Below are 25029 nucleotides of genomic sequence, written 5' to 3' on the forward strand. Positions count from 1 at the left end.
AACTGCCCACCAGACTCAGGTCTCCCCAACCCCAGCGCTGGGCCTGCCCTGCACATCTCTGTCCTGCAGGAGGCGGGTTCAGGTCAGGGCGGGGACGCGGCCTCCTTGACAGCACCAGGCTTTTTGGCCTGGACACCCCCACCCCATCTCTCGGGCGACATCTGCCCAAGGCCTGAGGATCTACAGCAGGACGACTCAGGGGTCGCTCCAGAGGGCTGCAAAAAGGCAGGTTCCTGTCCCCACCCCGAGTCTGCCCACCAGAGTCCACTTCCACAAGTGCCCCAGGACATGACCGGCCCCCAGGCTTGGGGCTGGCCGCAGCCGGGAGTGGCTGAGAACCTGGGCTGGGGCAGCAGCGCCCCCTGCTGGGCGCTTCGAAAACACCTCCCATCTTCTGCCTGGGCACCCAGGCTGGAAGAGACCCTTCCCCAAAGATCCCTTCCTCCTCCTACTGGGACCCCAGGGGTCAGAGGAGAGACGACAGCAGGCAAGTGCCCACCAGCTGCCCGGCGGCGCCTCCCCGCGGTGTGCCCTGAGGCTGAGCCTCTGAGCCCCCTCGGGCTGCAGGACACTGGGCAGGACTTTCTGGGGGCAGCTTCCCCTGGTCTCAGAGGCAGGACCCCAGACGGTGACCTGTCTTAGCACATGAACAACTGCGGCCACTGCCGTCCGGGGTGGCAGCCTGCGCGGGGCAGGGCTGCCCCGGGGACAGCAGCAGGGCCCCACCCTCCAGCAGGGGCAGCCTCTCGCGCACCTCGGCCCTTCCCAGGAAGAAGCCTCCAGGCCACCTCGGGCTGGATGGTCGCAAATCCTGTTTAATAGTCAGCCTTCAACGTTCCAGAACATCCGCAGAACTGGGCCACAGCCCCTCCCCGCTCCCGCCAGGAGGCACAGTCCTGCCCGCCCGCAGTCCAGCGGCAGAGGATGGTGGCTCAGAAAGGCCAGCCAGGGTTCTGGGTCCCTGGAGAATCAGGGCCAGCTCTGCCCATGCCCATGGGGGCTCCTGGGGCCCTCGTGGCTGGAGGCCCCCCAGCCCGGGGCTCACCGCGCTGCCCCAGCTCGGTCAGGTCTGGGGCAGGAGCGCCCAACCTCCCGGCTGCCCCCAGTAAAATGTGAAAAACCAAAGGCAGGTGCGTCCAGAGGAAGAAAGCTGACCCACCGGGGACAGTCCCCTGAGTCCCAGGGTGCCCTGTCCAACCTCCCGCAATCCTTAACACAGGCCCAGGGCAGCAGAGGGGCAGCCTGCCCTGCTGGGGCTGCAGGAGCCCAGAGAGCCCTCAGCAGAAAGCAGGAGACCAGAGCCACCAGGGCTCAGTAAGGAGGCAGAGAGGGGAGGCCCCGGCCCCGGAAGACCCTCTGCCAGCCAGCCCAGGCAGGAGGGGGCTTGGAGGGAGGTGGGGCCGGCCAGAAGGAGCCAGGAGTTGGGCACGCTGAGGAGGCGGGAACAGCAGCTGCCTCAATACTTGGGGACCTTGCTGTAGTCTTCAGAATGGATGTGCCGGCACAAGCAGATGGACAGCAGCATCCCCAGGAGCTGTAGGGGAGAGGTGGAGGTCAGGGAGGGATGCAGGCCAGGGAGGGATGGAGGTCAGGGAGGGATGCAGGCCAGGGAGGGATGGAGGCCAGGGAGGGATGGAGGCCAGGGAGGGACGGAGGCCAGAGAGGGAGCCCATCCGGCACCCAGTGGCCAGCCCACTTTCCAGGTCAACACCTAGCTTTCCGCAGCCTGTGCCTCACAGCCACCCAGCAGTGCAGGCCCAACAAGGAGACCCAGAGAGGGTCGGCGCCTTGGCTGAGGTCACAGAGCCAGGCAGGACTCAGGCCAGAGGGCCTCTGGAGGTTCGTGGCCACCTGCCCCGCAGGTCTCGGCCTTCCGAGGACATGGGCAGGGCAGAGATGAACCAGGAGGCGGAGCATGGGGCGGGGCGGGGCAGACCTCGATGACAGCGACGCCCACGCAGACTCCGAGGACGACGCCCAGGTTCTCCTGCAGCCACGCCTCCACCTTCTCCATGCAGCCCTGCAGAGGGAGCCCCAGCCGTCACCGCACTGCCCGCCCGCCAGGGGGCCACCCCGCGGCTCTGCCGTCCGGAACCCGGAGCCGACTGCCGCGGGAAGGCCGGCGCGGCCGCGGGGGCGCAGGCGCACGCACCTCCTTGTGCACAGGCCAGCGCTCGGGGTCGTTGCCGCCCTCGGTGCCGTTGCTGGGGGCCTGGCAGAAGCCCGTCTGCTGGGAGAGCCCGTCATCCTCCTCCCCGCCATCCTGGCAGGAGCAGGGGTAGGTGACCTCGGTGCGGTTCATGAGCTCCGCGTTGTCGGTCCAGTTGTAGAAGCTGACCCAGCCGCAGCACTTCACCTGGGCAGCGGGGACAGGCTCCTGGTGACCACCGCGCAGCCGGCGGCCCCTCCCGCAGAGGCTCGGGTCTGCCGCTCACGGGCCCCTGGGGTCCCCGAGGGTCAAAGGGACAGCTGGGCAGGTGGCATGCCCAGGTGCCCAGTGGAGGTCGGTCCCCAGCTGCCTCCTGCCCTCTCGGGGGTGGAGTCCCGCCAGCAGCCAGTGGCCAGCAGGGGGCGCTCGGGCTCGGCTCCTGGGTTTCCTCACCCCAGGGCCTGGGCCTCCCTTCCTGGGCCCTCCCTTCCTGGGCCTCCCTTCCTGGGCCTCCCTCCCGCAGAGCAGGCTGACCCCACAGGGGAGGGGACACCCGCAGGCTCCTGCACCCGAGCAAAATGAGGCGGCCCCCCTCCACCCCTCTAGGACACGGCGCAGGGACTCTTGTCCGAGGCCCACCACGATGACCACGTCGTGAGCAGGGCCTCAAGGCCACGCCCCCGGTGGCCCTGTGGGGGCGCGGGTGCCAGGGAGGCCCGGCACGGTGCGCACGCTCGCGAGCCGCCTCCAGACGCGCGGGCCGGCTCACCTGCGCCTGCACGTAGTCCCAGGCCTCCTGCAGGCTGTCCTGGCTGCTGGCGTTGTAGTTCCGGATCAGCTGCGTCACCACGTCGCCCATGTCCTGCTTCAGCTGCGGAGGGGAGCGCAGGCTGGGGTCAGACTCCTGGAACCCCAGCCGGCCTCCGCTCGCACCCCTTAAGCCGCACCCCAGCAACCTGCTCCTGCGTCCACAGGCCCAACCACTTTCTTGACACCTCCTGGGCGCCCATGGGGTCAGTGCTGGCCTCTCCTGCCCTAGGGTCTATTTTGCCCGCAGTAACCGCATGGCCTTATTTGCGGGGGGTGGTCCTGGGGATTGAACTCATCCGCACTCGACCCCTAAGCCACGTCCCAACCCTGTTTTGTATTTTATTTAGAGACAGGGTCTCACTGAGTTGCTTAGCACCTCGCTTTTACTGAGGCTGGCTTTGAACTCTTGATCCTCCTGCCTCAGCCTCCCCCAGGCTGCTAAATGCACATTTTTCCATGTCACTACTGCAAAGATTCTGGTGGCCTACCACCACTCAGGGAAAATGCCAGTGTCCTCTGAATGACCCCTGGGCCCTACGCCATTTGCCCCTGCTCTTCCCAGGTGTCTCTGTCTCTCTTCTTGCTTCCTCTGCTTCAGGTTACACAGGGCTCCTTGCTGTCCGCATGCTGGGCACACTCCTGCCCCAGGGCCTTTGCACTTGCTGTTCCCTGTGCTGGAAGGCTCTTCCCTAGATGTTAACATGGCTCTGCTAAACATCACGCAAAGTGTCAACCCTTCCCTATCCCCCACCCGCTTCAGCCACCCTTCCCGGCCCCCTTATTCTACGGGGGTAAGTGTGGGGTGCTGTCTTCACGGCACTTATATCACATCCTCCTGCTTCCTGGCTCTGTCGCCCCTCTCCTCTGCTGCATGGGGACAAGGTAGCCTCACTAGAGTCCCAAGAGGCTGGAGCAAAGCCGGTCAGAGTCTGGCACAGGGTAGGCGGATGACACAAACCCACGAGTGGCCACTGCCCTGCCTGCACCCTGCCGCCGCTGAGGACTGACCCTCTTGGAGGTCAGGGGCCAGGACCCGCCTCAGAGGGCGGATGGGAGGAGCTGGGCCCACCTGCCTTCTCCCCTGGACAGGTGCAGCCACAGAGAAGGGCCCCGAGACCGCGGACGGACACCAGAGGGGCAGCCTGGGCCCTGAGAGGGTGGCAGGACGGCCCCCCTCCCCTCCCCTCCCCCGCCAGCAGGGCCCCACAGAGCCCACCTCTGGCCTGGGCTGGTCATCCACCCTGGTCAGGACTGGTCTTGGCTAAACCCCACAGAAGACAGACTTGAGATGAGGCCCAGAGAGGCCCGGGCACCACGCCCACCCGAGGCCGCCCGCACCAGCCTGAGCTGAGGCTCTGCAGGAGCCATGGGGTGCAGGCAGCAGCCGAGCAGAGGACAAGCCAGCGGGGCCCCTCCTGGTCCCTGTCCCAGGCCCAGTCCCCGCACCCCGTGGACCTTCCGGGCACCTGGCATAGATAGGCTGACTGTGGCCACTGCTCAGCCGAGGACCCACGGCAGGACCCAGAGAGGCCACACAGCCCAAGGGGAAGGGCACACTGGCCTTCCAGGTGCCTGAGGCCAGGCCCTGGGGCTGAGGCAGTGCCCCTGGGGTGGGCCTCGGGGGCTGGCCCTGCCCCTCTGAATGACCAGGCGGCGACCCCGGAAGGCGAGGCCCTGGGCAGGGTCGTTTTAGGACGCTGAGTCCCATGGCGGCTGGTTTCGCCCGCTGTGCCCACACGCCTGCAGGGCAGTACCTCGACCTGATCCTCCCTGCTGACCTACTACGGCCTAGGTGTCGGCCTAGGTGTCGGCCCTGTTTCCTCTTTACTAACTCACAGGAGACAGCCCAGAGAGGCTGCGTCACTTCTCCAAGGCCACACAGCCAGCGGGAAGGAGCTGGGCTTCGGGTTCCAGAAGCCACCATCTTACCCTTTGGGCTCCATCAGCTCTAAGCCCGCAGCCTGCCTTGAAGGGGGCCAGGAAGTTCTCGCTGGGGCCCCAGAAGCTAAGGGTCGCCTGCGGACCCTGGGTCTGTCCTGAACGGTCTCCAGGGAGCAGATCTCCCTGGGCGGAGAGGAGGGTCCAGGCTGCTGCTCCCCACGCCCCCCAGTCCCGCTGGCTGCCCACGACCTCGGCTCTGCCCACGCCCAGTGTGGCGCGGCCGACCTCCCCAGCCCAGGAGAGGTGACGGGCAGGCAGGCTGCCGGTTTCCAGGGAAACACCAACCCGAGTCCAGGGACCCGGGCGCAGAGCTGATGCCTCGGGATCCAGGGCCCAGGGGACCTGAGTGGGGAGGCCAGGGACATCACCGTGGCAACCAGGGTGTGCCAGGGACAAGAGGGAGCGGGGAGGGACCGGCCGCCCTCGCCCGGTCCTACGGGGCTCTCGCTGTGTCCACATCCCCCTGGGTGGCAGGCAGGCCCGGTGCTGCCCGGACACTGCGGCACAGCCAGGGGTTCCGAGGACATGTCCTCAGAGCCTCTTACGGATGTGGCGGGACGAGGGCCTGGCGTCCAGCTCCCCTGGGGACCCAAGAGAGGGCGCGGGCAAGCGACAGAGACCTGTTGTGCCCTGGAACTGGCACCAGGCACGGGGGCACCTGCGTGGGACTGTGGGCTTCCTGGTGGGGGGGGTCCCGGGTCTCCCGAGGGACCTGGGGGAGCGGTCGGCCCTTCCAGGCCACAGAGCCCCTTCCCTCCAGCCTCTCAGCCCCCAGAACAGCCTCTCAGAGCCTCCACAGCCAACCCATGCGGGCTGTCGGGTGGGTGAGCTATGGCCGTGTGCACCAAGCCCAGCACCCAGCACCCAGCACCCAGTGTGCTCACTCCCTTCCTCTGCTCCTCCCACCCACAGCCGCCAGGGAGGATGAATCAGAATCCCAGACTGTCAGAACTGGCCATAGGTCACAGATGGCTCAGAGAGGCTTGGTAACTTGTCCAAAGTCACACAGCAATCACTGGCAGGCCTGCCCCAGAAGCCAGGGCCCCTAAATTCGAGACCTGGACCCTGACCAACAACAGGAGGCAGAGGAAGCTCAGACAGCTGGACAGCCAGGAGGACGGCCCCGGCACACCTGAGGCCAGGTGCCCCTGCACTGAGCCCGGTTGGTGTGGGTGGCAGCAGACACTCGCCCCTGCCGCCCCTGCCAGGACCCTCGGCTGGGCAGCCCCGCCTGGCGCCCCCGCGGCTCTGGCTCAGACTTTAGAAAGGCAGGGAGGTGCCCGCCCCAGCGTCAGCCCGTCCAGTCCCGAGGGCCACCTGCATGGAGTGGACCAGGAAGCCTCTCTGCCCTCAGGGTCCACGCTGCCACCAAGAGAGTGGCCATTGCTATTTGGGGACTTTGAAAGGACTTTTTAAATTTCAGAATTGCAGGTCCCAGACGGGGGGTCCGATGTGACTGTCGTTTGAGGAGAGGACACTGAGCACAGAGAGGCTGGGCAACGCTTCCGGGGACACAGAGCAGGGCTGGACATGGGCCGCCTGGTGCCAGGCTTGTGTTTTAGCCACCATCTGTGTGCACAGGCAGTTGTGGCCTCTCCCAGTGGCCAGGGAGCCAGGCAGGGGCGCGAGGCAGGGATGGACGAAGGCTGCTTGCCGGCCTCCCGGCTTGGCCTCACCACAAGGGCAAACAGTTGGTGGGCTATCTGGTCTCCCAGGATCTGCGATGTGCCGGCAAAAAACCACATCACTGCGTCCAGCCAGGGACACCAGGCCACAGAGCTTCCCAGCAAGCCAGGAAATGTCCCCTGCCTTCCAGAAAGGCACCGCGCAGCAGGGCCAGGAGGGGAGGCCAGGAGCCAGAGGGGGGACCTGGTGCACAGAGGGCGGCTCGTGTCCACCACGCCCTGCCCTGGGGCGGCCGGGCCGGCTGGCTCCTGGGTCCTAGCCGCTGCTGGGAGGTGCCTGGGGACAGAGGGGTCGCCAGGCCTGGCGCCTTCTGGCTTCTTAAGATGGAGATTATAGTCTGGCTCCCAGTTGGTCCCAGGTGCCATCTCTACTGGCATGAATCACAGGACGGGAGGCAGGCTGCCTGAGGCCCGGCAGGGCTCTCGGCCTGTCACAGAGGCCAGTTCTCTGGGGCCTGGTTCCTGCCAACCCGATTGCAGCGTGCCACGACTGGGCCAGAGGGGGCCTGGGCCTGTGACCCCTTTGCTGGGAAGGAGTGTCTCTTGCTAACCACAGGCTTCCAGAGCCAAGTAAGCACGCTTTCGTTTATCCAGTCCACCATTTCCTCTTTTGCTCTGGCTGCCAGGAAGCTCAGTGTTCAAGTCAGCCCTGACCTGCAGCCCCTGGTTTCAGACATAGTAGTTTTCCTGGAGAATGGGAGACTGTTCCCATGCTTCTGGGAAACAATTTGGGTATGGATTAGAAACAAGTAAAGCGGATTCACATCAGACTTTGCCAGCAGGACGCCTGGCTTCCAGCGCTGGTTCTATTACGTACTCCTGTGTGAGCTTTGGCAAGTTGCTTAACCTCTCTGCCTCCACTGCCACTTCTGAATATAGGGATTTTTATACCCACGACCTCATAGGACCGTCGTGAGGGGTAACTGAACACAGAGCGTGTGCGCGCCCAGCTGCCCCAGCGCTCGGTGTGTGTGGATCCCGGCAGGGATGGGGTCCTGGTTACTGCTCCTGATGTGGTTAGTGTCGGCCGTTTCTCTGAGCATCTGTCAACATAAACCACCCTGCAGAGCTGCTGCAAGGACAAGACCACGTAGGTGACGCTTCTGAAAGCTGCCACGGGCACACAGTAGGTACTCAATTCACAGCAGCCACCCTGGCTCTGTTCTCTCTTGCGCTATCTTTATAGAGTTTGAGGCTCAGCCTCCTGCGAAGCCCTGGGTGCCTCTGTCCCCGTGTGGAGGAGTTTGTTGGAAGTTTTCTGAGTAAAAGAATGGCCCTGGCTGGCACTGCCCCTTTCCCCTTCTCTGGCCCCAGCAGTGCAGACGCTATGGCTGGTGCTCTGGCAGCCATTTTGTGACTGTGAGGTAATGGCATGTCACAGAAAACCCATCCCAGTGAGGATGAGGCTGCTGAGGAGGCGGAACAGGGCCTCCGAGCTCCCAGACCAACCTTCTGTATGAGTCACCAACAGACGTCCCCTGAGTTTAAGCTGCACAAAGTCTTTCTCTTCCCGAACACTCAGACCTCCCTCGGACACAGGACCCATCTCTCATTAGCGGCCTCCACCCTGGGCCTCGCCTCTGGAAGCGTGACGCGGCTCTCATGTATGCTAAGGTGTCTTCACAACAGCAAAAGTGTCACTTAGTGAAAGCCCGCGCCGCAGGCCGGCTCTGGGCGGGGTGAGCCCGGCTGGCTCCTCCGGCTCCCGGGACCCGGGCTTCAGGATGTCCTGGTTCATGGAGGGTCCGTCAGGCCCAGGTGAGGGACAGCAGGAGCGGGGCACAGGCCATCACGGGCACAGGAGCCCCGCAGCCCGGGGCCGCCCAGCCCGAGGGCAGCGCTTACCTTGCCCACGTTGAAGTAGAAGAGGGTCCCGGCGGCCACCTGGGCGATGAGGATCAGGAGCAGGAAGGCGAAGTACTGGGGACAGAGAGGCCGGTCAGCTGCAGCCCGTCCCTCCCTCCGTCCACCCGGGGCTGCCCGAGGGAGGGGCCGCACTCACCAGCCCCAGCAGGCAGCGGACCTCGTTGACGGCGCCCACGCAGCCCAGGAAGCCCATGAGCATGGTGACGGCCCCCACGCCCACGAAGACGTAGGCCCCCACCTTCAGTGAGCTGGAGGAGGTTTCTGGGACGGAGGAGGAAGGAACCGTGAAGGACCAAGTCAGAGGGCCCAGCAGGGCGAACACCTGGCCTCAGGCCCAGGCTGGCTCCCCCCGCACCAGCCAGGGAGCCAGGGAGCCGGGGTCACCCAACAGGGAGCTGCCTCCCCTGGATAAGCCGCATCCTCACGTAAAACTGCAACCCCGCACCCTGATCCAGCCTAACCTGCAGCCCTGCCGAGGTTCTCTTCCTTTGCCCTTCTCGGGATCAAACCTGTTCTGTGTCTCACTGATTCTCCTCACTCATTATCTGCCCCGACCCCCCAAGAATGCGAGCAGCAGGAGGCCGGGGCTTGGCTTTGTTCCTGCTGAGCCCGCAGCTGGCAGAATGGTGGTCTGGCACAGTGAGGTGCCCCACAGATGTCTGTGGGATGAATGAGCAGCGGGCGCCTGGGTTGGATGGTGCTGCAGGGCCAGGGACTCGAGAGCTTCCCGCCCCTCGACACACTTCTGGGGCGCTCCACACGCAGCCTCCTGCCCTGGCCTCAGCCTGCCAAGTCTGGCCACTTCACAGAGGAGGAAACCGAGGTTCAGAGAGGCACCCTGCAGGGGCCAGAGCAGGGATCTGGAAACACGATGCGTGGGGCCCTTGTCCACCCAGCAGACGAGGCCGCCGGGAGGCAGAGGGAGGGCCTCTGCCCACAACCTGCCCACCGTCCTTCAGTGCCCAGGAGAGGCCAGGGCCAGCACTTCCGCACCCTGGCTGCAGGGGGAGGCCACTGCATGTCCCCAGGAGTAACTGCCCAGGGGGGCAGTTAGGGGGCTCACCACGTCACTTCCTGGTCACAGACAGCGCCTGGAGCTCAGGGAGAGACAGGCCCACCCGCTCGCCGCCCCACCCCCGTGGCCTGGGGTTCCTGGCGCGGCCCCTCCCCGCAGCCCTCGGGTGGACAGGAGCCTGTGGCTCGCGCCTCCTTCCTGTGACTGGGTCCCAAGGCTCCTCCTGGGGACGGCTCCTGGGGACAAAGCAGCCAGCTCGGCCTGAAAGCCACCACGTGCCAGCCCGTGCCGCCCTCTGTCCAGGCCACCCTGTCCCTATGACCTCGGGCTGGGGAGGCCACCCCTCTGCACGGCAGGCCCATGGCGTGGAGAGCACGGCAGGACGAGGCCAGGCGACCCCTGGGCGGCCGGGCCCCGCGGGCCACCTGCTGTCTGCTCGGCGCACGGGAAGCGTCAGCACTAGGTTCTCTTAAAGCCCCTGTGGCCACGCCGCAAGGGCCCGTTCACGAGACCGTCCCACTCTCCACCCGGAGGGGACCACGAGTGTCCCGCGTGACCTCAGGAGGCCGAGAGACGCGCCATCATCTCCCCACTATCTTTGGTTCCGGGGATGGAACCCGGGGCCTCACCACTCAGTCCCGTCCCCGGCTCATTTCATGTTTTGTTTAGAGACAGGGCCTCATGGAGCGGCTCAGGGCCGCACCATTGCTGAGACTGGCCTCCAGCTTGCGATCCTCCCGCCTCAGCCTCTGAGATCGCAGGTGTGCGCCGCTGTGCCTGGCAGTTATTCCTGTTCTATAGCTGCGGTGGCTCAGAGAGGTAAGTGACTTGCTGAAGGTCACACAGCAGTGAACAGCAGAGCCACGATGACTCGGCCCCCTGCATCTAGCTCTTCACCACAGGGGGTCGCTTTTCTCAGAAAGCCCTAACTCAGGGCGCGGTAGAGCCGGGTGGCGTGGGGGTTCTGGGCGCAGGCTTGGAAGCCATGTCCCCCGCTTGACATCTCAGGTCCCTGTCTTCTGGCTGTGTGCCCTTGGACAAGTCACTTCCCCTCTCTGTGCTCTAATTCCCTCTATAAAATGGGGATGGCCCAGCCCCACAGGCTCAAGCAAGGATCCCACTGGGTACAGAAAGGGCGGCGTCACGCGGGCCCAGCACGCAGCAGGCAGGCCGGGCGCTCCGGTTTCCCGTTCTGACCCTGGCCGGCTGCGTGACTCTCAGGGGGCTGCCCCCCGTCTCAGTTTACCCAAGTGTACGGTGACCGGGTCAGCGGGTTCCGATTCAGGCCTCCGACCCTGGCCACCTGAGGAGTCCAGGCGGGTGGGGAGTGTTTTAAATGACAAACAGAGCTGGCCCACGCCCGCGGCATCAGGTCTCCCGCGGCGCTGTGGCCGGCCTGTACTCATAAACACCCGCGCTCAGCCAGCCGGCAGTGCCCAGGGCAGGTGCAGGCGGGTCTCGGGACTTCGCCCTGAGGCTCGGAGCCTGCTGGGCGTGGGAGGTGGAGGCAGGGAGCCTGGGTCTGATGGAGGCGGAGGAGGCTGTGTCCCCTGGGAGGGTGCAGGAGCCTGGGGACTGTGCAGGAGACCCAGCTCTAACCCCACAGGAGGCCGGGGGCTGACAGTCCCAGGCCCTGTGGACGGTGGCTGAGGGCCGGCTGCACTGACCCATCTCCTGGAGGGAGGCCCGGCTCCCGGGGCCAGTGACAGGTGTGGCCCTGCCTCACTGCCTCCAGCCAGGTGTGGCTTTATTTAAATCAAGCAGCTATCCTGGGCCAGAGTCCAGACTGGCTGCCCGGGCGGCTGCTAGGAAAGAAGGGTTGTCCCCACGGAGCCCAGGACAGCCAGGCAGCCAGCCCTGGGATTCCCTAGGAGACGCAGGAAGTCTGTCACCAGGTGACACGGACCCCAGGCTGTGGCTCCCCCCCCTCCCCCGCCACCTGCAGACTTCAGGACCAAAGCTCTCAGTCCTGCACCTGCTCATCAGGAGCTGGGTGACCTCCAGCCGGTGCCTTAACTTCTCTGAGCTGTTTCTCCATTTGAAAGGCGGGCACAGGCTCGCCCCACCTCCCGGGCTCTGGGGAGCTGAGGCAGGTCACGTGCGCCCCAACCCAGCGCCAGCCAAGGTGGCCCTGCCAGAACCTCCCTCCACCACGGAGTGCCCAGCAAGTGCCCGGCCACGGCAAGTGCTCCACCAGCACCCAAAGGCTGCCCGCAGGCGCCTCCTGCCTCCATCTGAGCTGGGAAGGGGCAGGCAAATGAGGCCGGGCCGGAGGGAAGGGACGGAGGACCGGCCTCCTCATCTTCTCCAGCCGCCACTTTTCTCCAGGCAACAGCCGCTTGGCCTGTCCTCCTGGGAGCCCTGGGGAGGGACCCTCAGCACCAGGTGACCACATGCCGGGGGCGACTGAGAAGCGGCAGGCACTGAACCCAAGGGCCCTGGGGAGCGCCTGGCCTGCGTGGCCCCAACGGACTCAGGAGGCAGCGGGCTCCTTACGCAGGACGGAGATGAAACTGCTCCTGTCGGCCAGGATCCACACGCCGAAGCCCAGGATCACCGCGCCCAGGATCTGGAGGGAGAAGACCGCAGTCAGCGGGGGTCCCCAGGGGGTGGGAGCCCAGGGAAGGGAAGAGGGCAGGGGGCACGAGGCCGCCACCTCCCTTGCCCCCCAGCCCAGGGATGTCAAGATGGCCCCACTCCCAGCAATACAGAGAGCAAGTCACGGGCCTGGGGAGTCCCCGGACCCAGCCAGGGCAGCCGAACCCACAGGGGCAGCATCCCGCCTTACCCCCTGGCCCTTGCCCAGGTCCTTCCCCTCCATCCAGCCCAACTCAGGCCTGAGGTGCCCAAGCAGGCCAGCTCGGGGAAGACCCTCCGAGGACCTAAACATCGAAGTCTAATTTGTCCTTCGTTTCTCAGCAAGGAGGCCAGCCTCCCTGACTCCTGCAGGCAGACTAAGGTGCCCCATCCTACTGCAGCCACTGACTGACCCTCGTCCATCGCCAGCCCCTGGGGCCTAACTCCTGCCGGGTCTGCCTCCCTGGGTGGCCTGCAGCTCCCATGGTCACGGCTGGGGGACGCAGCTCTGTCGCTGGGTGGCCCTGTCCCCAGGCACTGGACAGCAGGGGGAGGAATGAGCCCTGAGCTGGACTCCACAGGTTTTGGTGGCCAAAGAGCCACCTGCCTCTGTCCCCTCTGCTGGGTGACGTCTCTGACCTGAGCTCAACCCGCAGGGGGTCCCAGCCGAGATCCACCCCGCCAGGCGGCAGAGGCTGGCGGGGCCCCGGCCCTGGGCAAAGTCACCAGCTGGAGGACAGGGCGGCCCTGCCGTCGCTGCTGGGGCCCGCGGAACCCTCCTGCAGGGCCCTCTCACCAGCCCTGGTGCCACCTCAGCCAGGTCAGGTCCAGGGCCAGCGGCCTGTTCCCTTCCACTGGAGACCAGAGCCCACAAAACCCTGCTACGCTGTCAGACTCCAGGTCGACTGGACACGTCCCTCCGGAAGTCCTCATGCCACGGGCTCGGGTGGCTCCTGCCCCGGGCCTCCCACTCAGCCCAGACTCAGCACCGCTGGACAGGCTGGCGGGCCCGGTGGTCCCAGGCTGTCCTGGGACCGCAGAGTGCCTGCCCCGCACAACTGCACTCGGGGGCGGGCAGGAGGGGACAGCCCTCCTGGAAGGGAGCAGGCCACGGGCAGGAGACCTCTAGGTGGGCACGACCTCGGGCGGATGAAGACCCCCGCGCCTGCCCGCCCCCAGCCTGCCGAGAGGAGCCAGGGAGGGAAGCCCCCAGGCTGCTGTGCAGCCTGGTGACCACAGTCTGACCCTCAGGTGTGGCCAGTGCAGCCACCAGGCCATGGGGCGGCCAGGAAGGAGGCCAGGCCTGGCAGCCTCCCAGCAGGCAAGGCACCCTGGCACCCCACCCTGTGAACCAGGCCTGGTGGCTGGGCCATGCTCCAGGCCCACCAACCCTGCCTGCCCTGCCCTGGCCTGCAGACCAGGCCAGCGGGGAGGGGGCACAGCTTCCTTCCTCAGACGGCCCTGCACAGGGTTTCCTGGGCAGTTTGCCAGGGCGCGTGGCGTCGGGGGAGCATGGCCTGGGCCGCAGCAGAGGCCACTCCCAGCCCCAGGCATCTCCTGACCCTTCCCAGGCCCCAGCCGGCGTCCTTCCCCGGCAGGTGCCCGTGGTGTCCTGGAGGGGCCCTGCCCCGCGTCCCTGCTGGGCTTTCCCCCTGACCCTGGGACCCCCAGGGCACTACAGGAAGCCCTGCCCACCCCAGGAGGCAGGTGCCCGCCACCCGCCGGGCAAGTCACTCCCAGCCCTGCCTTACGATCCACCCGGGTCGTCACTGGACGGAAGCCCGAATCCTCGGCCTCCGCCCCAGTATGTGACCACGCGGAGGAGCCCAAGGCAGACTGCGTGGTGTCCTGGGGGACTGGCCCCTGAACCCCTAGGACAGGGCCCCGGCGCTCACGCCCCTGTAAAGTGGCAGGAAGTCGGCCGCCTGCCTGCGACCACCCATCTCTGGATCGCAGTGACACCTGATGGTGACACAGAGGCTAGGTGGACAGTCGCCGCACGCATCGTCACGTCGGCGGCCACGTGGGAGGCCGTGCCATCACGTCAGTGCAGCCACGTGGGAGGCCGTACCTGCTCCCTGCAGACACGACTAAAACCGAAACCTTCCATCTGCCGTCGGCTGGGTCCACAGGAGCAGAGCCCTGGAGGCAGAGGGCGGCCTGCAGGCCAGCTGTGCGGAGGAGTGACAAAGGGACCGGCCGGCCGCCACCTCTCCTCTCCTTCCCTGTCCTGAGGGGTCAGCCTGGGCTGCACGGAGGCAGTGCTGCCTCACCCTGCCAGGGCCCAGGAGGTGCGGGGAGGAGGCCAAGACCAGCCCAGGGCCCTGGCCAGAGGCTCCAGTCTTTGTCCACAGGGGCTGGGATGGCCAGGAGAGGGGGCCGGCCTTTGCAGAGAGCCACCAGGACGTCCCTTCTGCCCCCACTGATTTCCCCGGGACTGTCCTCAGCCTGGCAGTCACCCCACCAAGGTGCCCATGACCCTGACCCTCTGCAGGGTCTCAATCTGGATGACCTGGAGGACCAGCTGTGGAGGGGCAGGTGGCCGTGGCCGTACTTACGAAGAACAGCAGGTTGAAGAGGAAGAGGAAGTATTTGGTGACCTTGACACAGGCCGCCCCCATCCTTGGGTCCTGGAGTTCCCTGGAGAGAGGAGAGAGTGGCAGTCAGGGTGGGGGCTGGCCCTGGTGAGGGAGCCAGCTCAGTCCACCTGAGGAAGCTACCAGCACTGTCCCTGCTTTAGGGAGGGCTGAGGCCCAGAGAGGCCAGATGACGGGTCCAAAGTCACACAGCTGGAGGTGTGGTCCTCTGGGTGGCTGCGGCCCCTCGACGCTGGGCAGCCAGGGCCTGGGACGGCTATTCCACAGGGCCGGAGGGAAGGCCCTCCCCTCCTCGGCCAGGCCCTGGACTGGCCCAGGTGGGCTCTGGTTAAAGTCAGAGGCCAGGAGTTTAGCCATCCACAGACAGGCCCAGAGCCCAGACCTGTGGCTTGTCCCTCTGCCCAGCAGACTCCGTCCCAGTCCAGGGCCTGGGGCTCTGGGGATGGCTAAGGCCACAGTCCTGGCTTCTCAGAAAAGGGACTGAGAGACAAACCCCCCCCCAAGATCACAAGGGGAATAAACAGGCACCATCAAATGTCCAAGGAATCCAGAAAACATGACGACCTCACCCAGGGATGAGACCCGCGCTCGGCCACAGGGCCCGCACTTCCCGCATGTGACAAATGGTTTTAAACATAATCGGTCATGGTGTATGCAGCGTTTTGTGGCCTGCTGTTTTCATTCCACAGGATGTCAGCTCTGGGCCACCAAAACTGTCCTTCTATGACATGATTTCACGCGCTGCACAGGAGTCCGTCCTCTTGGCTGGTACTTATCATTACCAATTTTGGGGTCACAGACTCCGCTAGAAAATCCACATATAGGTAACACTTTGCAAACGATTTCTGGGGGTCCATGGACCCATGAAACCCACTGGGAAATTCCAATGACCTCAGGTTGGAGCCGCAGATATGGACAGGCCGCAGAGAGCCCAGCTGATGGTCTATGATGGGACGCGCGGGTCATCTCCAAGGTCCCTGTCACCCTGGTGATGGACACTGTGCCCCTCCACACAGAAGGATCCCCAAGAGGGGGACCCAGGAGGGACAGGAACAGGCAGGCTGGCTGCCCTCGCCTCCCCGCTGAGGCCAGGCAGCCCTGGGGGCGGGGGAGCCAGAGACCAGCAGCTGGGTCTGGACAGCTGGCCTGGGACAGCTGCACTGGCAGAGCTGGGGCGGGGGCAGGGCCAAGCCACAGGCCCAGTCTTGCTCCTGCTGCCCCCTGGAGGGGAGGGAGACCACAGAGCAGAGGGACAGGAGGGAGCGCCTGGCTGGTGTCCCTTCCACTCTGAATGTCCCGGCTACATGCAGGTCCCCGCCTCTTCTGAGGATTCAGCAATGTCCTGTCCTCCCTGTCGAGCGGGGGCTCAACTTGGATGTCACATAGGTGCCCTGGCAGGGTTGGGGACAGGCTGAGGGAGAGGCCCGGCCTCCCACGAGGTTCGGCCGAGCTTGCTGGATGGCACGGCTGCTTCTCTCCCGAACAGATGGGGGCAGAGCAGGAAGCGGAGCTGCCAGGGAGGGGCAGGCCACCTAGGAGGGGCAAAATGGCCTGAAGCCTCCCAGGACCCAGTCTGGGGACGCAGGGGAGCGGCCAGTGGCAGGCAGGTGGCCTGAGCGGCTGCCCGCAGCCTCCCTGAGAGGAGCACACAGGACTCGCCGCATCAGGAGAGCCCAGAGCCACGCTGGCCGCGAAGGGGAAGGCCTGCGGGGCTGGGACACAAGGAGGCCATTGTGCTTCTTCCCCTGGCCGCCAGCGCGCCTGGCAGGCCCCAGGCCTCAGAACCTGCCAGAACAAAAGCAAGAGAAGGAAGGTTCTCTCCCAGAGCGAGGCCTGCTTTTCTTTCCTGCCAGGGACCTGCTTTGTTCCAGCTTGGCTGGACCTCTTCCCAGGGTGCAGGGACGTGGGGCACACTCAAGGGACAAGCCTGGCTCTGGTCCAAGCAGCCCAGATAGGGCGTCACTTCCCCAGGAGGACCCGGCGCAGCTGCCTCTCTGGGTCCTCGTGAAATCGGAGAAGCGAGGACACGGCCCTTGGCAACCCGAGCGTCCAGGGAGGGCTCCAGCCAAGGCCGCAGGTCCTCTGAGTAGCGGGTCTCCCGGTGGCCTCGCGCGGAGGGCGGGTGTCAGGAAAGTGGCGACTCTCACAGGGGAGGAGATGGGCCACAGGGACGGCCGCCTTCCCTGGCTCCTCGACCAGCCCGAGAGCGGCGTTCCTACCCGGGGCCCCTGCGGCTCCCACAGGCCAGGTGACTTGACCGTGCAGCCCACAAGCCCTGCCACTCGGGGTCCAGAGCCCCAGCTCCTTCCGCCGGGAAGTGCTCCCAGCTGGGAGCGCTGAGACCCTAAGGGCGTCGGGGACGGCACAGTCCTTGTCCAGTCAGCGGGCAAGCGCCAAGGTGACAGCTCCAAGGCCCGGCCCTTCCCGCCAGGCCGCACCCTAGGCTGGCGTCCCGATGCTCCAGACCCCGGGGCACCCCTGGGGGTCTCCGTCACTCACACAAAGGGTATAAGGCCTTAGGCTAGGAGGCTCAGGGGCTAAAGGAGCGTGCCCAGGGCCCCACAGACCCCATCCCAAGCAAGAGGCTGCGGTCTCCACGCTGAGTCAAGAGCAGGAAGCCCTCGCCTGGCAGGCGGCTCAGGCCATCGGGAGGAGCCCGGAGGCCACAGAGACCCACCTAAGGGTGGAGAAGGGAAGATGGGCATGGGGCGGGGGCGGGGCAGCTCCAGGGCAGGACAAGGTCCAGTCACAGGCAGCAGCAGACAAGGACACTCTCCACCCTGAGCCAGAGAAGAGCTGTTCCACGCAGGCCAGGGGCCAGCTCCACTCGGGCGGGGACTAGCCAGCTTAGCCCACCGTGGAGTGCGGCACCAACCTCAGAGAACCCCCAACCACCACCACGAGGACAGGCTGAAGCTGGACACCGGGAGCCCAGGTATATCCCACCCTGGCCTCCCACGCTGAGGGCTGCGCCTCTGCCTCCCCCCAGGACACGGAGCTCAGGGGTGGCAGAGGCAGATCAGCAACCATGCCTCTGCACAAACCGGCTCGCTGCCTGTGGCCGGAACAGCTCATGAGCTACCAACAGATTTTCCTTTTTTTTTTTTTAGTACCAGGGACTGAACTCAGGGGCACTCGGCCACTGAGGCACATCCCAGCCCTATTTTGTATTATTTAGAGACAGGGTCTCACGGAGTTGCTTAGCACCTCACTGTTGCTGAAGCTGGCTTTGAACTCACGATCCTCCTGCCTCAGCCTCCTGGGCCGCTGGGATTACAGGCATGCACCACCGCACCCGGCCAGATTTTACATTTTTGAATAGTTGAAAGACTAAAAGTACATTAAGTCATGGAAATGACATGAAATGCAAATTTTCGTGTCCATAAACAAAGGTGTCCGGGGCACACAGCCACCCCCAGCAGCCTAAGACTGACTCCCTGGCCCTTTACAGGAAAAGCCTGTGACCCTGGCGTAGGGCATCTGATAGCACCCATGCCAGGGTCAGGAAGAGGCAGCCAGGGCCCACCCTCAGCGTGGGGTCTGGGGAGACAGGAACTGACTGCTACTTAGAGAACACGCAGGGGCCCTGGTCAAGTGCCCACATCCTGGCTCTGCGGCCACACAGTCCCGGGAGGGGCTCCTCTCCTCCCCGTGGAACGGGCACCCGACACCTCCAGCTGGAAGAGGGAGTGAGTCGGTGCCTGGCACCACCAGGGCCCGGTGGGCAGAGCTGGGCTCAGCATTGGCTTGCTGGCGGCCGTTGGCCGGGTACTTGCAGAAACGAGGGCTGGGCATCTTGTCTGCGGATGAAATGGAGCCAACTGAACGTCCCCAGGTTGTGCTCTTGTCTGCACTTCCTGTGAACTCTGGAGGGGTGCCCGCGCTTTCCTTCTGGGGTGCATTACATACTCTGACAGCACAAGGGGGCACAGCACGTCTTGGGGGAAGGTTCCAGAACAGCCGTGGAGTGCAGTCGGCTCTACTCTGCAGCAGGTCAACTGGCCACTTCTAGGCAACAATTTAAACTGACCAAAGGTATCATTTTCTGCCAGAACACTCGGCACAGTGAAGTGGTTATGCTGACACCTTACTAACTTCTCCAGGAAGCTCCTCCTCTGGCCGGGCTTGTCCACTGCCCCCGCCCGGCCCCCAGGACCACGTTGGTTAAGGGCTTGCTTCTGAAGGCGCCAGCACTGGGCGGCTCAGGACGGGCTGCAGCAGCAAGCCTGGCTGGAACGCACGGTTCCTGTCACCTCCTAGCTGTGTGACCTTAGACAAGCCACTTGATCTCACGGAGCCCCACTATACTCCTCTACAAAGGAGGAAGGGAAAATATATGTTGCAAATTTTTCCAGACACTAAACTAGACAGTGGGGTAGAACGCCCAGCATGGGACAGGGTATCAAACGCAGCGGCTGAACAGTAACTTCCTACTCTGTCCATCTCTCCTGTGGACCACGAAGCCTTGAGGGGAGACTACATGTTCTTCATGAGATCAAAGTAGGCGCCCAACAGTGTGGACAGACTGGATGGGTGGGTGGATGGGTGGATGGATGAGTGAGAGGTTGGGTAGGTGGATGCGTGGATGGATGAATGAATGGATGAGTGAGTGGGTGAGTGGGTGGATAGGTAAATGGATGGATGGATGGATGGATGAGTGGGTGGGTGGGTGGATAGATGGATGGGTAGATGAGTGAGTGGATGGACGCATGGGTGGATGGAAGGATGGGTGGATGGATGGATGTGTAGATAGATGGATGTGTGGATAGATGGATGGATGGATTAATAGGTGGATGGATGGGTGGGGGGATGGACAGATGAGTGGATGGATGGATGGATGGATGGATGGATGGATGGATGGATGGATTGATGGGTGGGTGGATGGATGGATGGATGGGTAGATGAGTGAGTGGATGGACGCATGGGTGGATGGAAGGATGGGTGGATGGATGGATGTGTAGATAGATGGATGTGTGGATAGATGGATGGATGGATTAATAGGTGGATGGATGGGTGGGGGGATGGATGGATTAATGGGTGGATGGACAGATGAGTGGATGGATGGATGGATGGATGGATGGATGGATGGATGGATTGATGGGTGGGTGGATGGATGGATGGATGGGTAGATGAGTGAGTGGATGGACGCATGGGTGGATGGAAGGATGGGTGGATGGATGGATGTGTAGATAGATGGATGTGTGGATAGATGGATGGATGGATTAATAGGTGGATGGATTAATGGGTGGATGGACAGATGAGTGGATGGATGGATGGATGGATGGATGGATGGATGGATGGATTGATGGGTGGGTGGATGGATGGATGGATGGGTAGATGAGTGAGTGGATGGACGCATGGGTGGATGGAAGGATGGGTGGATGGATGGATGTGTAGATAGATGGATGTGTGGATAGATGGATGGATGGATTAATAGGTGGATGGATGGGTGGGGGGATGGATGGATTAATGGGTGGATGGACAGATGAGTGGATGGATGGATGGATGGATGGATGGATGGATGGATGGATTGATGGGTGGGTGGATGGATGGATGGATGGATGGATGGTTGGATGGATGAGTGGGTGGATGGATGGGTGGGTGGATGGATGGGTGGGTGGGTGGATGGATGGATGGATGGATGGATGGATGGATGGATGGGTGGATGGATGGATGGATGGGTGGATGGATGGCCTCCTCCCAGGGCCTTCCCTGAATACCTGAGCCCTACAGAGGGCAGCCCTCCAGCTGCCGGGAGAATCAGACCATGCCAATGCCCAGTGCTCACCTCTGTCCTGCCTGAGAATCACGAGGGGTGGGATCAGGCTAAGTGACCCTAGGGGCAGCCAGACTGGACGTGTGGGTTTGTCACACAGCCCTCACTGCAGCCACCAGCCGTCCGCAGGCGTGGAGGTCCCCGGCTGGCATGCAGGTTCCCTGAGAGAAGGGGCCGCCCTGTCCCAGAGCCCCGAACCTGCTGGGTGCTCGGAGCGCTCGGGACGCATTGCAGGAGCACAGAAGCGAAGGAGGCCTGGAGAGGCCAGAGGGTCTCCTAGAGGAGGCAGCTCGGCTCCACCGCAAGTTGAAGACACTAGACGAGGGCAGGGCATCCGGCAGGGTCAGCGGCAGGCAGGGCCGCTCCCTGGAGGCTGGACCTGAGCCCCTCTCCTCAACAGCAGGCAGCACGGACCCCACCACCAGGGGGCAGGCTTAGTCCCCACCTGCCTGGGGTCGCAGGCCCTGGGGAGCCCCGGGACCAGGTGTGGCCCCAATCTTGGTGGAATTCCCCGGGCGCTCTGTAAGCTGCCGGCCCGTCCCCATCGCCAGAGACCCTGGTGCCTGCTCTGGGGAGAGCCCGGGGGCCGGGCCGGGCCTCCCGGGGCACCTGCACAGGTCGAGAGGTACTGCTGCAGCTGTCCCCAGAGACCCTGCTGCTCCGCGTGGGCTGCAGGCAGACACCGGTGTCCTGGTACGCGGCGCCCGGCGGGGACAGCCGGCCGGAATAGTCACGCAGCTCTGTCCATCCCGGCCTCCGGGAGGCCCATTTCCCTCAGCATTGTGGGGCAGGTGACATGTGGGGCCAGGGCACTGTCGGAGGGGCCCAGAGGGGTCACAGCCAGCCGGGCGGAGCTCCAAGAGGAGGACCGAGGCTCTGGCCGAGTTTGCTCGCCACCTCTTGCCCTGCGCTGGCCCCGGGGCTCTGCGTGCACAGGCACAGGGGGACAGGCACAGGGGACAGGCTCAGCATGCGGTCCAGCTGGGCCCGCCGTGGCTCTGCGAGTCACCATCCCCCCAGAGCACGGCAGGGCTCCATCCGGGCAGCAGCCCTGAGCCCGTCCTCCCAGCCGCCGCCCCGCCCTGCCCCGTGGCCCTGGACGGTCGCCTCTGTGCTCCGGCCTTCCCACCTGCGAAGGTCAGGACAGGCTGTGAGACCCAGGGGCAGAGGGAGGGGCCGGCACTCAGTGGGGTCAAGTGCATGTGACATGGTGACCGGAAGGGGCTGATTTCCTCACCAAAAATGGTGGCCGCTGCAGGCCCATCCCGGCCTGGAGGCCACTGCGCTCCTGGGCCAGGTCATAGAAAGGCTGGGGAAGGGCACTCTGCCCTGCTCTGGGAGGGACCCCAGGGGCCTGCCCGAGGCCGGGAGGTCCACCCCGGTGGGCAAGTCCATCCAGGGGTGCAGTCTGCCCACATCTAGGGGCGGGAGGTGGGGAGAGAGCGGCCTGGCCGCCGGGCTCTGGACTTTGTCCTCATCACCCCTGGAAAGCGGCTGGTCACAGGCGGCCTGAAGCCCCAGCCGATTCCAGGGCCGACCTCTGACCTCCCACTCTCTCATTCTCCAACTGCCTGTCTTATCTTGTTGTTGTTGTTGTTAAAAACAAAACTAACAAACAAAAAAACAGAAGTGGTTCCCCTGGGCAACGGGAGAAGCCTAAGGCCACAGAGCAGGAGGAACCTCGGCTTTCCTTAGACCTCCTTGAGTCCCAGCTCTGCTTCCTACTTGCTGTGTGACGTTGGGAAGTTACTGAACCTCTCTGAGCTCCAATGTCCTCACCTCCAGCACTGAGATGATGGTGAGGCCCTGTCTCCTAGGGCTGCTGGAGGTTTGAGGAGAGCATGGGACAAGCTTTGGGGGCCACTTAAACATAGGGAGCACACCCCTCTCCGGCCCTCTCCGGCTGGACGAAACACATCGTCACAGGATTTCAGAGTTCAGAGTGCCTCTGTGTGTCCCGCACGCATGTGGAGCCGGAAGCCCCCTCACAGGTCCCGCCAGGCAACTGGGTGGACTCCTGGCACTTGGAGGACAGAGGCCAGCAGCACTGCGGCTCATTTAGCCTCTGGAAGGCCCTCCCCCATGAGACCATGACTCCACTTAACAGATAGGGAAACTGAGGCTCGGAGGCTTGGGGACATGCACAGGGTCACACGAGCACCTAAGCCATGACTGGCACTCAGGTGTGACGGAGACCAGGGCCCCTTCCTCACCTGCCAGCCAGGTGGGAGAAGCGGGTGGCGGGCCGGACCCCCACCCTTCCACACCCCATGGCTGCCTGTCCCCTCCTGTCCTGACCCAGCTCCTGGAGGCCTGGGCCCAGCTCCCTGTCAGCAAGGAAAACACTGCTGCGCCACTCCCGGCCAGGACGTGCCCGGGGTGGCTGGCGAGGCCACAGGCTGGCCCTTGGCAGGAGGTTTTGCTCGAAAACCCAGCAAGGAGCCTGGAGAGGCTTTGGGTGAAGAGGGAGGACCCTGACGGGAAGGGGAGGGGAAGAGCGCCTTCTCCTGTCCCGTCTCCCCGCCTGGCCTCCGTGCAGCCAAAGACGCACTTGGAGGCTGAGCTGTAGCCTCCGACCTCCCGCTCCCCAGGCTCCCCTTCTGGACGGTGCTCAGCTTCTCGGCAGGCTGCTTGGGCCCCTGCAGCCCTGCTCCCTCTGGAGGTTGGGTCCCCAGGGTCACGGACTCAGATTCACAGTGCCACAAAGGCACTGGGCCTCACCTCGTCCAGCCCCCATCTTTAAAGAAGAGACTGAGGTCCAGAGGAGACGGTGCACTCGCCTTCCTGGGAAATGTGCATCTTCATGTGGGTGTTGGGGTGGGGGGTCTGGTGACAGCGGCGGGTGCCCCGGCCTGATCAGTCACGGCCTGGCAGAGGGTCTGTTCTGCACAGAGATGGAACCACAGGACTCCACTCGGCCCAAAGCGACTGGCCCAGGGCTCCCCATGGAGGCCGAGGACATGGCCATCTCAACAACTAACTGGGACACGAGGTGGGAAGTTAGAGGACACGTAGGGACTACAGGAGACGCGGTCCAGGAAGGCTGAGTTCCAGGGCCCTGGATGGCAGTCCGCGGGTCGCCAGGGGCCTCTCAGAAGTCAGCCGTCTTTCGAGGACCTCTCTCCAGCCCACGGCTGGGTACAGAATGATGAGGCAGATCATGTGCACTTCAAATTGGAAGAGCCCTGAATTCCAGTCTCATTTCCCAGAGCTGTGCGACATTTGACAAGTCGGCGGCCCACCCTGAGCCTCAGTATCTTCATCTGTAAAATGGTCTCTCAGGACTTTTCCAGAAAGAAGTCAGAGTGAGTTTCCCTAGGCCCGGCGGGTGTGCGCAGAGGCTAAGGACACCTGGGAAAGGTCGTCGGGGCCTGAGAGCAAGGCGTCCCCTCCTGGCATGGCAGGAGGGCCTGCATGAAGCCGTGGGCAGACCGAGATCCTGCGGACTGCCCCAGGAGGATCACCGGCACCCAAGCGCTTGGAATGGGGTCCAGCGGGGGAGACTGAAGAACAGAAAGACTGACGGAAACCCCCCACCACGGGGCCGCCACGCTACTTTATCTCATTTAACCCCCAAGGCATGTCGGAGCGCTGGGCTCAGAGGGCGGAGGCCCTTGCCCTGGTCACACAGGGGACAGTGGCACAGCTTTGCATTCCAGGCCCTCTGACTGGAGTCGGAGGTCGTATCCACTGTGTGACTGGAGGGGACACTGGTCAGGCGAGGTGTGAGTAGTGCCCAGACCCCAAGGCCGTGGGCTTCTGGGAGCCAAGGGTGAGGCCCCGCGTCCACCGCAGCCTCTCGGAAGGACTCCCCCTAGCCAGCGTGACAGGCGGGCGCAGAGGCCAGGCCGAAGCAGCAGCCTTCAACCCCAGCTTCCTGCTCATGGCCACCCAGAGGGCAGCAGGTGTCCCCACCCAGAACGAATGGCTGGGGGGGAGCTGCCTTCCCAGGGTCGTTCCCTGCCTGCTGCAGCTTACGGAGCCCCACGGGGGAATGACCCCAGCCTGGACCTGGGTGGACAGAACCACCTCTGCTCGAACACACTGTGTCAGGAGCCGACACGAAAGTGGAGCACCCCTTACGCACCACAGGGCTCCCCTCCCCGCTCGCTGAGGGACCAGAGGGGCTCCTCAGAACACGGGCCCCAGCGTCGAATGACAGGGCTGGCATCTCTGCAGTCGCTGCTCACCAGAGATGGTGCCGAGCGGTCACCTGGCTTGGTTGGCCCTCTCAGTGACCCCATGGTTTTGTTTGGGGGTCCCGGGATTGAACCCTGGGGCACTCGACCACTGAGCCACACCCCCAGCCCTATTTTGTATTTTGTTAGAGAAGGGTCTCCCTGAGTTGCTTAGCGCCTGGCTAAGTTCTGAGGCTGGCCTCCAACTCATGATCCTCCTGCCTCAGCCTCCCCAGCAGCTGCAATCACAGTCACGGGCCATCGCGCCTGGCCGGTTTTGACATTTTACAGCTGAAGACACTGAGCCCCAGGTGACACAGCTGGCATGGCTGGGAATCAGACAACATGCTGACCAGAGCCCCCGTGCTCCAGGGCCACACTGTGCCGCCTGCAGCAAGGCGATAAAAGGCGGGAGCTAGAGCAGCCCTGCCGAGC

The 25029-nt window shown here is 64.3% G+C and overlaps 1 protein-coding gene across 2 annotated transcripts in view; it reads right to left on the reverse strand.

Annotated features, from left to right (window-relative positions):
- Positions 1–795: 795 nt before the first annotated feature.
- The window catches only part of CD82 (CD82 molecule), a 37624-nt gene continuing 13390 nt past the window's right edge, over positions 796–25029 (reverse strand). The window contains exons 2-9 of one of the 2 annotated variants that reach the window (XM_079103045.1): positions 14602–14683; positions 11963–12035; positions 8588–8712; positions 8431–8505; positions 2919–3020; positions 2153–2356; positions 1937–2020; positions 796–1534 (exon numbers count right to left, since the gene is read on the reverse strand). In XM_079103045.1, coding sequence (XP_078959171.1) covers positions 1457–1534; positions 1937–2020; positions 2153–2356; positions 2919–3020; positions 8431–8505; positions 8588–8712; positions 11963–12035; positions 14602–14664 — 804 coding nt within the window. In that variant the 5' untranslated portion in view covers positions 14665–14683 and the 3' untranslated portion in view covers positions 796–1456. Of the gene's footprint in view, positions 1535–1936; positions 2021–2152; positions 2357–2918; positions 3021–8430; positions 8506–8587; positions 8713–11962; positions 12036–14601; positions 14684–25029 lie in introns of those variants that run through there. The other variant, XR_013757652.1, reaches the window with a different exon arrangement.

This window comes from Sciurus vulgaris, assembly GCF_902686455.1.
Source record: "Sciurus vulgaris genome assembly, chromosome: 11".
In the NCBI taxonomy this organism is placed as follows: domain Eukaryota; kingdom Metazoa; phylum Chordata; class Mammalia; order Rodentia; family Sciuridae; genus Sciurus; species Sciurus vulgaris.